The 14,353-nt window shown below is 39.4% G+C and overlaps 1 protein-coding gene across 2 annotated transcripts in view; it reads left to right on the top strand.

The window, feature by feature from the left end:
- Positions 1-11,626, top strand: part of grm8a (glutamate receptor, metabotropic 8a) — an 833,323-nt gene extending 821,697 nt beyond the window's left edge. The window contains exons 13-14 of one of the 2 annotated variants that reach the window (XM_072916040.1): positions 3,787-3,896; positions 10,976-11,626. In XM_072916040.1, coding sequence (XP_072772141.1) covers positions 3,787-3,896; positions 10,976-10,988 — 123 coding nt within the window. In that variant the 3' untranslated portion in view covers positions 10,989-11,626. The remainder of the gene's footprint in view (positions 1-3,786; positions 3,897-10,975) is intronic. The other variant, XM_061983598.2, reaches the window with a different exon arrangement.
- Positions 11,627-14,353: the final 2,727 nt, after the last annotated feature.

The following is a 14,353-nucleotide window of genomic DNA, read 5'->3' as shown; positions in this document are numbered from 1 at the left end:
TTTTTACATTTTGATTCAGCTATTTTTTTTCTAAATTGTATTTATTGATACCAATAGTTCATCCATCCATCCATTTCCTACCGCTTTTCCCGTTCATTTTTTCACCAAAAATATATGATCTATTTTTTATTTTCTTACACATTTATCATTATTTTTTCATATTCATAGTTTTGTTTTGAAAGCACATTTTATTGTTTCATTTTAAGATATTAGTTTTGTTATATTTCTACAGAAAACTATACTTTTTATTTGACACTTTCTTTGTAGATATTTATCATCAGCAAAAAAAAAATATTGTTTTAAATATACATGTTAGTGTATTTACATAAAAATGTATGTTTTTTTTTTTAAATTGTTTTATTTTATATTTTCATTAAAAGTAATATTTATTCTTATTTAATTTCTAATTTATACTTCTCATGACCAACATGAACTTATGGATTGAATGGATGGAACTTTATTGTCATTGCAGTTTCAGTACAAACCCATCTAAATACATTATTTAACGTGTTCAATATGTTTTTCTTTAAAATGTTATTTGATTGAATTTATTTTATACATTTTTGTATTATTAACAATAGCAGTCAAATTAATTTCATTTATTTATCATATTTTATATATATATAAAAAAAATAAATTCAGAATATTGTTAACAATAGCAGTTAATTTATTTAAATTGATTTTTTACATTTGTATTCAACTTTTTTTTTTCTAAATTGTATTTATTGATACCAATAGTGTTTTTTTTTCTAAATTTACTTGTCATGTCCAATAGCAGGTAACTTATGGATGGAATTTCATTGTCATTGCACTTTACAAAATACAACAAAACTACATTTTCTGTACAAACCCATCCAAATACAATATGTTTTTTCTTTAAAACTTTAATTAATTGAATTTGTTTTATACATTATCTTATTATTACCTATAATAGTTAAAAGGGAACATTATCACCAGACCTATGTAAGCGTCAATATATACCTTGATATTGCAGAAAAAAGACCATATATTTTTTTAACCGATTTCCGAACTCTAAATGGGTGAATTTTGGCGAATTAAACGCCTTTCTAATATTCGCTCTCGGAGCGATGACGTCACAACGTGGCATCACATCGGGAAGCAATACGCCATTTTCTCAAACACCGAGTCAAATCAGCTCTGTTATTTTCCGTTTTTTCGACTGTTTTCCGTACCTTGGAGACATCATGCCTCGTCGGTGTGTTGTCGGAGGGTGTAACAACACCAACAGGGACGGATTCAAGTTGCACCAGTGGCCCAAAGATGCCAAAGTGGCAAGAAATTGGACGTTTGTGCCGCACACTTTACCGACGAAAGCTACCGTATTTTCCGCACCATAAGGCGCCCTGGGTTATAAGCCGCGCCTTCAATGAACGGCATATTTCAAAACTTTGTCCACCTATAAGCCGCCACGTGTTGTAAGCCGCATCTAACTGCGCTAAAGGAATGTCAAAAAAACAGTCAGATAGGTCAGTCAAACTTTAATAATATATTAAAAACCAGCGTGATGTGGGCGCGCATGGAGTCGTATATCAACATGGACGGAGCTGCGTGAAAAAAGCCACCCGGCCTCTTCGCGTAAACTTAAACTTACCTTAACCACTCGCTCATCTTTTCTTCATCCATCCATCCCTTCGAGTTAGCTTTTATGATGACGCCGGCTGGAAAGGTCTCTTTTGGCAAGGTCTTCCTTTTGAATATCACCATGGGTGGAAGTTTCTGGCCATTAGCATGGCAAGCTAGAACCACAGTGAAGGATGACTTCTCATTCCCTGTGGTGCGAATATTCACCGTACGTGCTCCCGTTGTATCCACAGTGCGGTTCACAGGAATATCAAAAGTCAGTGGAACCTCGTCCATGTTGATAATGTTCTCTGGCCGGATCTTTTTTTCAGCTATCTTGTTTTTACAATATGCACGGAAAGTAGCCAGCTTTTCTTGAAAGTCTTTAGGCAGTTGCTGTGAAATAGTAGTCCGTGTGCGGATGGAGAGATTGCGTCTTTTCATGAACCGGAAACCTGTCGCTTAGTAGGAGCCATTTTGTGGTCTTTACAGATGTAAACACACAAAGGAAATGAAACGTAATATCCGCGCGCTTCTTCTTCTTCTTCTTCTTCTACGCGGGCGGGTGGTTGCTTACAGTAGAAGAAGAAGCGCTTCCTGTTCTATGGGGGCGGGTGCTTACCTTGGCGGTTGCTTGCGTAGAAGAAGAAGCACTTCCTCTTCTACGGGGAAAAAAGATGGCGGCTGTTTACCGTAGTTGAGAGACCGAAACTTTATGAAAATGAATCTTAATATTAATCCATATATAAAGCGCAACGGGTTATAAGCCGCACTGTCAGTTTTTGAGTAAATTTGTGGTTTTTAGGTGCGGCTAATAGTGCGGAAAATACGGTATGCTACGACAGAGATGGCAAGAATGTGTGGATATCCTGCGACACTCAAAGCAGATGCATTTCCAACCATAAAGTCAAAGAAATCTGCCGCCAGACCCCCGTTGAATCTGCCGGAGTGTGTGAGCAATTCAGGGACAAAGGTCCTCGGTAGCACGGCAAGCAATGGCGGCAGTTTGTTCCCGCAGACGAGCGAGCTAAACCCCCTATCGGCCCTAGCTTCCCTGGCCTGCTGACGTCAACTCCAAAACTGGACAGATCAGCTTTCAGGAAAAGAGAGCGGATGAGGGTATGTCTACAGAATATATGAATTGATGAAAATTGGGCTGTCTGCACTCTCAAAGTGCATGTTGTTGCCAAATGTATTTCATATGCTGTAAACCTAGTTCATAGTTGTTAGTTTCCTTTAATGCCAAACAAACACATACCAATCGTTGGTTAGAAGGCGATCGCCGAATTCGTCCTCGCTTTCTCCCGTCGTGTCGTTTTCGTCGGTTTCGCTTGCATACGGTTCAAACCGATATGGCTCGATAGCTTCAGTTTCTTCTTCAATTTGGTTTTCGCTACCTGCCTCCACACTACAACCATCCGTTTCAACACATGCGTAATCTGTTGAATCGCTTAAGCCGCTGAAATCCGAGTCTGAATCCGAGCTAATGTCGCTATAGCTTGCTGTTCTTTCCGCCATGTTTGTTTGTGTCGGCTTCACTATGTGACGTCACAGGAAAATGGACGGTTGGTTAAAATCAGGCACTTTGAAGCTTTTTTTTAGGGCTATTGCGTGATGGGTAAAATTTTGAAAAAAACTTCGAAAAATAAAATAAGCCACTGGGAACTGATTTTTAATGGTTTTAACCCTTCTGAAATAGTGATAATGTTCCCCTTTAACGTATTTTGATTTTTTTATCATATTTTTTCATACCAAATTTTTTTTTCCCTGAAAATTGTTTACAATAGAAGTTAATTTATTTAAATGTATTTATTTCATATTGAGTTAAGATTTTTTTAAAGTGTATGTATTTATACCAACAGTGGTTATTTTATTTAAATGAATGTATTACATTTTTTTTTAATTAAAAATATATTTGTATCTTTTTTTTTTTTTTACATTCTATTTATCATTACCAATAGCAGTTAATTAATGTTTACTTCCTTTTTTATTCTATTTTTTTTTAATAGTATTTATTTAAAACTATTTAGCAATTGATTCCTGTACCAGGAGCAGTTGCACAATTCTACATTGGCAAGATGTCATGTGCATGCCAACACAACAGGGGGCGCCCTAACCCCTACTTAAATGACCAATAACGGGGTTATTCTTCAAAATAAAAAAATAAAAAATACTAATAAAAAAGCGTATGTTTTCTTTATGCAGGCCATCGTGACGGCCGCCACCATGTCGGGTAAACTGGGGCAGAAGGGCGGCGACCGGCCTAACGGGGAGGTGAAGACGGAGTTGTGTGAGAGCATGGAGACCAACAGTGAGTAAGAGAACACCATTTCTACAACTATACACATTTATATATTTATTGTCACATCACGGTGCATGTGGTAGAGCAATTTGTCTAGAAAGTGGAAGGTTGGTAATTAAATCCCTTTTTTTTTCCTTTTCCTGGGCGAGCTTTGTGTTTTGTTATGTGAATAAAAATGAATAAGGATTAATAGATGATTTGGCAGCAATTTTGGATCCAAATATTGTTTCTTCAGTCCATCAAACTTCACCCAGTCCCTCCGAGAATTCGTGATTGCGCCGATTTACGCAAATTTAACCAAACCCTGCAAACAATGCAACTTATATGTAATGTAATAAAAAAATATGTAAATTAATGTATAATAAAGCACCTTGCACACTTATTAGGGAAGTTTACTTTTAAATAAAAAAAACAAAAAAAACCTCAATACTTGAATTACAGTCTTTACATCAGGTCAGTACGGTAAATTCCAGACTATAAGTCACAACTTTTTTTTCCTACGCTCTAAACCCTGTGGCTAATGAGACCATACTTGCCAACCCTCCCGGAATTTCCGGGAGACTCCCGAAATTCAGCGCCTCTCCCGAAAAACTCCCGGAATTCAGCCGGAGCTGGAGGCCACGCCCCCTCCAGCTCCATGCGGACCTGAGTTAGAGACATGAAACAAAAACCTCTATGTAGGTCTCACTTAGACCTACATTTCATATATTGAGAACCCCCAGCAAAAATCAACAGGAGGTTTGCAATTCCCCCTTCAAAACAAACGTTTTGTAAAAACCGGTCACCTTTTTTCAAACATTATCTCCTCTGAGCGCGTTTGTCGTGTCGGCTTCAAATTAGCACAGGAGAGAGATTGAACCCTTTTGATTAAAAGTTGACCAAAGAGTTTTAATTACTGCTCCGGTTTGGATTTCATAAGCCCAAAAAGTCGGTCCTGTCCATCGCTGCTTGCAGCTTTAATTAAGGGACCGCAATGTCCCTTTGGGACATAGGACCCTATTGTAATTAGGGACCGCAATGCCCCTTTGGGACAGAGGACCCTATTGCAATTTCAAAACAAAAGTTGTGTAGAAACAGTCACCTTTTTTTCAAACATTATCTCCTCTGAGGGCGTTTGTCGTGTTGGCTTCAAATTAGCACAGGAGAGAGATTGAACCCTTCTGATTAAAAGTTGATGAAAAAGTTTTAATTACTGCTCCGGTTTGGATTTTATGAGCCCAAAAAGTCGGTCCATTAACTTTCTTCAGCAAAAATCAACAGGAAGTTGGCAATTCCCCCTTCAAAACAAAAGTTTCGTAAAAACAGTCATTTTTGCCTCTTTGAGCTGTAATTTGACCCCTGTAACGTGCTTCAAAACTCACCAAACCGGACACACACATCAGGACTGGCCAAAATTGTGATCTAATAAAAAACCCAACCCCAAAACACAAAATTGCGCTCTAGCGCCCCCTAGGAAGAAAACACAGACACAACTGCTCCTAGGAAGAAAACTCAGACAAAACTGCCTGTAACTTCCAGTAGGAATAACTTAGAGACATGAAACGAAAACCTCTATGTAGGTCTCACTTAGACCTACATTTCATATATTGAGAACCCCCAGCAAAAATCAACAGGAAGTTTGCAATTCCCCCTTCAAAACAAACGTTTTGTAAAAACCGGTCATCTTTTTTCAAACATTATCTCCTCTGAGCGCGTTTGTCGTGTCGGCTTCAAATTAGCACAGGAGAGAGATTGAACCCTTCTGATTAAAAGTTGACCAAAGAGTTTTAATTACTGCTCCGGTTTGGATTGTATGTGCCGTCAAAGTCGGTCCTGTCCATCGCTGCTTGCAGCTTTAATTAGGGACCGCAATGTCCCTTTGGGACAGAGGACCCTATTGTAATTGTAAGGTTTTATTATTATTATTCCGCCGCCTCTTTGAGCTGTAATTTGACCCCCTTAACATCCTTTAAAACTCACCAAATTTGACACACACATCAGAACTGGCGAAAATTGCGATCTAATAAAAAACGAAACCCTAAAACTAGGAAAAAACACAGACAAAACTGCTTGTACCTTCCGGTAAGAATGTCGTAGAGACATGAAACAAAAACCTCTATATAGGTCTGACTTAGACCTAGATTTCATACATTAACTTTCTTCAGCAAAAATCAACAGGAAGTTGGCAATTCCCCCTTCATAACAAAAGTTTCGTAAAAACAGTCATTTTTGCCTCTTTGAGCTGTAATTTGACCCCTGTAATGTGCTTCAAAACTCACCAAACTGGACACACACATCAGGACTGGCAAAAATTGCCATCTAATAAAAAAACCCAACCCCAAAACACAAAATTGCGCTCTAGCGCCCCCTAGGAAGAAAACACAGACACAACTGCTCCTAGGAAGAAAACTCAGACAAAACTGCCTGTAACTTCCAGTAGGAATGTCTTAGAGACATGAAACAAAAACCTCTATGTAGGTCTCACTTAGACCTACATTTCATATATTGAGAACCCCCAGCAAAAATCAACAGGAAGTTTGCAATTCCCCCTTCAAAACAAACGTTTTGTAAAAACCGGTCATCTTTTTTCAAACATTATCTCCTCTGAGCGCGTTTGTCGTGTCGGCTTCAAATTAACACAGGAGAGAGATTGAACCCTTTTGATTAAAAGTTGACCAAAGAGTTTTAATTACTGCTCCGGTTTGGATTGTATGTGCCGTCAAAGTCGGTCCCGTCCATCGCTGCTTGCAGCTTTAATTAGGGACCGCAATGTCCCTTTGGGACATAGGACCCTATTGTAATTAGGGACCGCAATGTCCCTTTGGGACAGAGGACCCTATTGTAATTGTAAGGTTTTATTATTATTATTCCGCCGCCTCTTTGAGCTGTAATTTGACCCCCTTAACATGCTTCAAAACTCACCAAATTTGACACACACATCAGATCTGGCGAAAATTGCGATCTAATAAAAAACCAAACCCAAAAACTTAAAATTGCGCTCTAGCGCCCCCTAGGAAAAAACACAGACAAAACTGCTTGCAACTTCTGGTAAGAATGTCATAGAGACATGAAACAAAAACCTCTATGTTGGTCTGACTTCGACCTAGATTTCATACCTTAACTTTCTTCAGCAAAAATCAACAGGAGATTGGCAATTCCCCCTTCAAAACAAAAGTTTCGTAAAAACAGTCATTTTTGCCTCTTTGAGCTGTAATTTGACCCCTGTAACGTGCTTCAAAACTCACCAAACTGGACACACACATCAGGACTGGCAAAAATTGCGATCTAATAAAAAAACCCAACCCCAAAACACAAAATTGCGCTCTAGCGCCCCCTAGGAAGAAAACACAGACACAACTGCTCCTAGGAAGAAAACTCAGATAAAACTGCCTGTAACTTCCAGTAGGAATGTCTTAGAGACATGAAACAAAAACCTCTATGTAGGTCTCACTTAGACCTACATTTCATATATTGAGAACCCCCAGCAAAAATCAACAGGAAGTTTGCAATTCCCCCTTCAAAACAAACGTTTTGTAAAAACCGGTCACCTTTTTTCAAACATTATCTCCTCTGAGCGCGTTTGTCGTGTCAGCTTCAAATTAGCACAGGAGAGAGATTGAACCCTTCTGATTAAAAGTTGACCAAAGAGTTTTAATTACTGCTCCGGTTTGGATTGTATGTGCCGTCAAAGTCGGTCCCGTCCATCGCTGCTTGCAGCTTTAATTAGGGACCGCAATGTCCCTTTGGGACAGAGGACCCTATTGTAATTGTAAGGTTTTATTATTATTATTCCGCCGCCTCTTTGAGCTGTAATTTGACCCCCTTAACATCCTTTAAAACTCACCAAATTTGACACACACATCAGAACTGGCGAAAATTGCGATCTAATAAAAAACTAAACCCTAAAACTAGGAAAAAACACAGACAAAACTGCTTGTACCTTCCGGTAAGAATGTCGGAGAGACATGAAACAAAAACCTCTATATAGGTCTGACTTAGACCTAGATTTCATACATTAACTTTCTTCAGCAAAAATCAACAGGAAGTTGGCAATTCCCCCTTCATAACAAAAGTTTCGTAAAAACAGTCATTTTTGCCTCTTTGAGCTGTAATTTGACCCCTGTAATGTGCTTCAAAACTCACCAAACTGGACACACACATCAGGACTGGCAAAAATTGCGATCTAATAAAAAAACCAACCCCAAAACACAAAATTGTGCTCTAGCGCCCCCTAGGAAGAAAACACAGACACAACTGCTCCTAGGAAGAAAACTCAGACACAACTGCCTGTAACTTCCAGTAGGAATGTCTTAGAGACATGAAACAAAAACCTCTATGTAGGTCTCACTTAGACCTACATTTCATATATTGACAACCCCCAGCAAAAATCAACAGGAAGTTTGCAATTCCCCCTTCAAAACAAACGTTTTGTAAAAACCGGTCACCTTTTTTCAAACATTATCTCCTCTGAGGGCGTTTGTCGTGTCGGCTTCAAATTAGCACAGGAGAGAGATTGAACCCTTCTGATTAAAAGTTGACCAAAGAGTTTTAATTACTGCGCCGGTTTGGATTGTATGTGCCGTCAAAGTCGGTCCCGTCCATCGCTGCTTGCAGCTTTAATTATTAGGGACCGCAATGTCCCTTTGGGACAGAGGACCCTATTGTAATTGTAAGGTTTTATTATTATTCCGCCGCCTCTTTGAGCTGTAATTTGACCCCCTTAACATGCTTCAAAACTCACCAAATTTGACACACACATCAGATCTGGCGAAAATTGCGATCGAATAAAAAACAAAACCCGAAAACTTAAAATTACGCTGTAGCGCCCCCTAGGAAAAAACACAGACAAAACTGCTTGCAACTTCTGGTAAGAATGTCATAGAGACATGAAACAAAAACCTCTATGTTGGTCTGACTTCGACCTAGATTTCATACCTTAACTTTCTTCAGCAAAAATCAACAGGAGATTGGCAATTCCCCCTTCAAAACAAAAGTTTCGTAAAAACAGTAATTTTTGCCTCTTTGAGCTGTAATTTGACCCCTGTAACGTGCTTCAAAACTCACCAAACTGGACACACGCATCAGGACTGGCAAAAATTACGATCTAATAAAAAAAACCAACCCCAAAACACAAAATTAGACCTACATTGCATATATTGAGAAACCCCAGCAAAAATCAACAGGAAGTTTGCAATTCCCCCTTCAAAACAAATTTTTTGTAAAAACCGGTCACCTTTTTTCAAACATTATCTCCTCTGAGCGCTTTTATTGTGTCGGCTTCAAATTAGCACAGGAGAGAGATTGAACCCTTCTGATTAAAAGTTGATGAAAGAGTTTTAATTACTGCTCCGGTTTGGATTTTATGAGCCCAAAAAGTCGGCCCATTAACTTTCTTCAGCAAAAATCAACAGGAAGTTGGCAATTCCCCCTTCAAAACAAAAGTTTCGTAAAGACAGTCATTTTTGCCTCTTTGAGCTGTAATTTGACCCCTGTAACGTGCTTCAAAACTCACCAAACTGGACACACACATCAGGACTGGCAAAAATTGAGATCTAATAAAATAAAAACAACCCCAAAACTCAAAATTGCGCTCTAGTGCCCCCTAGGAAGAAAACACAGACACAACTGCTCCTAGGAAGAAAACTCAGACAAAACTGCCTGTAACTTCCAGTAGGAATGTCTTAGAGACATGAAACAAAAACCTCTATGTAGGTCTCACTTAGACCCCAGCAAAAATCTACAGGAAGTTTGCAATTCCCCCTTCAAAACAAAAGTTGTGTAGAAACAGTCACCTTTTTTCAAACATTATCTCCTCTGAGGGCGTTTGTCGTGTTGGCTTCAAATTAGCACAGGAGAGAGATTGAACCCTTCTGATTAAAAGTTGATGAAAGAGTTTTAATTACTGCTCCGGTTTGGATTTCATGAGCCCAAAAAGTCGGTCCTGTCCATCGCTGCTTGCAGCTTTAATTAGGGACCGCAATGTCCCTTTGGGACAGAGGACCCTATTGCAATTGTAAGGTTTTATTATTATTATTCCACCGCCTCTTTGAGCTGTAATTTGACCCCCTTAACATGCTTCAAAACTCACCAAATTTGACACACACATCAGAACTGGCGAAAATTGTAATAAAAAACCAAACCGGAAAACTTACAATTACGCTCTAGCGCCCCCTAGGAAAAAACACAGACAAAACTGCTTGCAACTTCTGGTAAGAATGTCATAGAGACATGAAACAAAAACCTCTATGTAGGTCTGACTTAGAATTAGATTTCATACATTAATTTTATTCAGCAAAAATCAACAGGAAGTTGGTAATTCCCCCTTCAAAACAAAAGTTTCATAAAAACAGTCATTTTTGCCTCTTTGAGCTGTAATTTGACCCTTGTAACGTGCTTCAAAACACACCAAACTGGACACACATCAGGACTGGCAAAAATTGCGATCTAATAAAAAACCCAACCCCAAAACACAAAATTGCGCTCTAGCGCCCCCTAGGAAGAAAACACAGACACAACTGCTCCTAGGAAGAAAACTCAGACAAAACTGCCTGTAACTTCCAGTAGGAATGTCTTAGAGACATGAAACAAAAACCTCTATGTAGGTCTCACTTAGACCTACATTTCATATTTTGAGAACCCCCAGCAAAAATCAACAGGAAGTTTGCAATTCCCCCTTCAAAACAAACGTTTTGTAAAAAACGGTCACCTTTTTTCAAAAATGATCTCCTCTGAGCGCGTTTATCGTGGCGGCTTCAAATTAGCACCGGAGAGAGATTGAACCCTTTTGATTAAAAGTTGACCAAAGAGTTTTAATTACTGCTCCGGTTTGGATTGTATGTGCCGTCAAAGTCGGTCCCGTCCATCACTGCTTGCAGCTTTAATTTTTTTCTTGTTTTTGAACACTGACTTTTTGCAGTGTAAAATCGCAAGTTATTACTGGAAAAAAAATATGCCCCAAAACATTACGACAACTTTACGAAAAAGCTGCCGTAAATTCACGTATTTTAGGTCGCGACAATCCCAAAAAAGTTGATTGAATTCCCGGAGGGACTGACTGAAGTGTTGAAACGTGTTTTTTTTTTTATCATTTAACCTGTTTTTTTTGTCGCGCAGCTTCATCAACTAAGACGACGTACGTCAGCTACAGCAATCACGCCATCTGAAAAAAAAAAAAAAAAAAAAACTACGTTGGATGCTTGGGATGACACAGGAAGTGTGCCTCGAGCTCCGTAAAGGAAACAAAAAGACGGACGATCCGGACGCCCGACGGGATCCAAGCATGAGACATTTTTTTGTGTCGTTTCGCATCATCCACTGAGAGGTGGGAACACAAACAGCCAATCGGTGTGCCTGCTTTCCTGCTGCTCAATGGTCCGACCATAACTGTTGATAAAAAAATACCATAGGACCCTTGAGTGCGGCCAGAAGAAAAGAAAAAAAATGAAGAAAAAAAAAAAAACCCACGTAGACGTTGTATCCATAAGGGCCTCACATAGAGATTTCAAAAGATATTTAAAAGAAGACTCAAAACTTGTTTGCCGTTCTTCTCTACTCGTGAGTATTTTTGTGGTCGTGGCGATTTTTTCCATTCTTGTCTCACCGTCGTCTGATGAGTCGTCCTTGCATACTGAGATGAGTGTTTCCTCCTCTGCTGTCTTGGCTAACACACCATGGTTGACGCATGCCCCGTTTTCTACAAAAAAAAAAGGAGATTTATTTATAATAAAGGAATGTTTTGCAAACGCGGAGATTGGTGTGTGTCCTTTTGCGGAGTTGCCCGACCCCGAGACGCTGACCAGCATTCGCTGATTTCATTTCTTCGTCAATATTTTTTTTTCTCCCATGGTTACCTAAATATGAAGTGGTTTGATGGCGCTATCTGCAAGGTAGGTCCATTCACTCAACATTATCCGGCGGGAAGATGCTTTGACAAGACATGTTGTGTAACTGCACCCTTTTTGAGTACAATATTGTTTTTTGTTTTTTTTACTGTATTTATAAATTGTTACAAATTTTTTTTAAGTGTTTTCATGGTTTTAAAGTATCAAAAATACAATATTTTTCTGACTATAAGGCGCACTTAAAATTATTTCATTTTCTCAAAAATCAACAGTGCTCCTTATAACCCGGTACACCTAATGCAAGGCATAATTCTGGTTGTGCTTACCGACCTCGAAGCAATTTTCTTTTGGTATTTATTGAATGGATCCCCATTAGCTGACACATAGTCCATAGTGGATCTAACATAATAGTGGGAGTCCAGTCCATAGTGGATCCAACATAATAGTGAAAGTCCAGTCCATAGTGGATCTAACATAATAGTGAGAGTCCAGTCCATAGTGGATCCAACATAATAGTGAGAGTCCAGTCCATAGTGGATCTAACATAATAGTGAGAGTCCAGTCCATAGTGGATCTAACATAATAGTGGGAGTCCAGTCCATAGTGGATCTAACATAATAGTGAAAGTCCAGTCCATAATGGATCTAACATAATAGTGAAAGTCCAGTCCATAATGGATACAACATAATAGTGAGAGTCCAGTCCATAGTGGATCTAACATAATAGTGGGAGTCCAGTCCATAGTGGATCCAACATAATAGTGAAAGTCCAGTCCATAGTGGATCTAACATAATAGTGAGAGTCCAGTCCATAGTGGATCTAACATAATAGTGAGAGTCCAGTCCATAGTGGATCTGACATAATAGTGGGAGTACAGTCCATAGTGGATCTAACATAATAGTGAAAGTACAGTCCATACTGGATATAACATAATAGTGAGAGTCCAGTCCATAGTGCATCTAACATAATAGTGAGAGTCCAGTCCATAGTGGATCTAACATAATAGTGAGAGTCCAGTCCATAGTGGATCTAACATAATAGTGAGAGTCCAGTCCATAGTGGATCTAACATAATAGTGAGAGTCCAGTCCATAGTGGATCTAACATAATAGTGAGAGTCCAGTCTATAGTGGATCTGACATACCGGTAATAGTGAAAGTACAGTCCATAGTGGATCTAACATAATAGTGAAAGTCCAGTCCATAGTGGATCTAAGATAATAGTGGGAGTCCAGTCCATAGTGGATCTAACATAATAGTGAGAGTCCAGTCCATAGTGGATTTAACATAATAGTGAGAGTCCAGTCCATAGTGGATCTAACATAATAGTGAGAGTCCAGTCCATAGTGGATCCAACATAATAGTGAGAGTCCAGTCCATAGTGGATCTAACATAATAGAGAGAGTCCAGTCCATAGTGGATCTAACATAATAAAGAGAGTCCAGTCCATAGTGGATCTAACATAATAGTGGGAGTCCAGTCCATAGTGGATCTAACATAATAGTGAGAGTCCAGTCCATAGTGGATCTAACATAATAGTGAAAGTCCAGTCCATAATGGATCTAACATAATAGTGAAAGTACAGTCCATAGTGGATCTAACATAATAGTGAGAGTCCAGTCCATAGTGGGGCCAGCAGGAGACCATACCGAGCGGAGACGGGTCAGCAGCACAGATATGTCCCCAACCGATGCACAGACGAGCGGTCCACCCCGGGTCCCAACTCTGGACACACAGCACTTCATCCGTGGCCACTGGACCTGTGTCCCCCCTTCCACAAGGGAGAGGGGGGCAGAGAAGAAAAGAAACGGCAGATCAACTGGTCTACAAAGGGGTCTATTTAAAGGCTAGAGTATACAAATGAGTTTTAAGATGGGACTTAAATGCTTATCTGGGATTGAACAAAATAAATAACAGCTAAAAACTCAAATAACGTATTTGTCATGTCCACATATTAATCCTGACACGGAGTTACAAACTATTCAAGAGGGTTTACTTAAACTCTGCGTTCACTTATCCCGTTTTTTACAGGGACATTTTAGGGCAATGAGGGCGCCAAAGAACAGTGCGTTCGAAGCAGAAGACGTAAAATTCCCATTTGGGTCGAGGGGAAGAACGAGTCGCAGCCACAATTTACTGCGTACTTCTTGTTTGGTTAAACCGTTTGCATGCCTCGCAGAATAGCTATTGAGACATCCAGTGGACACATTTAGAATAGCAGTTTCTTTCATTAAAAAAATCAGCTACATTTTGTACTTAGCACTCATTTCGTGGGCCGGATAAAACCTTGTTTGGGGGCTGGCGGGCTCCGGTAACCACTAAAAATTGTCCAACAGTTTAAGAACAACATTTCTCAACCAGCTATTGCAAGGAATTCAGGGATTTTACCATCTTTGGTCCGTAATATCATCAAAAGGTTCAGAGAATCTGGAGAAATCACTGATAATACGGACTTTGGATCACTGCATGAAAAAGAGACATCGGTGTGTAAAGGATATCACCACATGGGCTCAGGAACACTTCAGAAACCCACTGTCAGTAACTACAGTTGGTCGCTACATCTGTAAGTGCACGTTAAAACTCTACAATGCAAAGCCAAAGTCATTTATCAACAACACCCAGAAACGCCGCCGGCTTTGCTGGGCCCCGAGC

Source organism: Nerophis lumbriciformis, linkage group LG25, assembly GCF_033978685.3.
Source record: "Nerophis lumbriciformis linkage group LG25, RoL_Nlum_v2.1, whole genome shotgun sequence".
Classification (NCBI taxonomy): domain Eukaryota; kingdom Metazoa; phylum Chordata; class Actinopteri; order Syngnathiformes; family Syngnathidae; genus Nerophis; species Nerophis lumbriciformis.
Note: the sequence above shows the minus strand (reverse complement) of the source record. Positions and strands in the feature narration are given on the sequence as shown.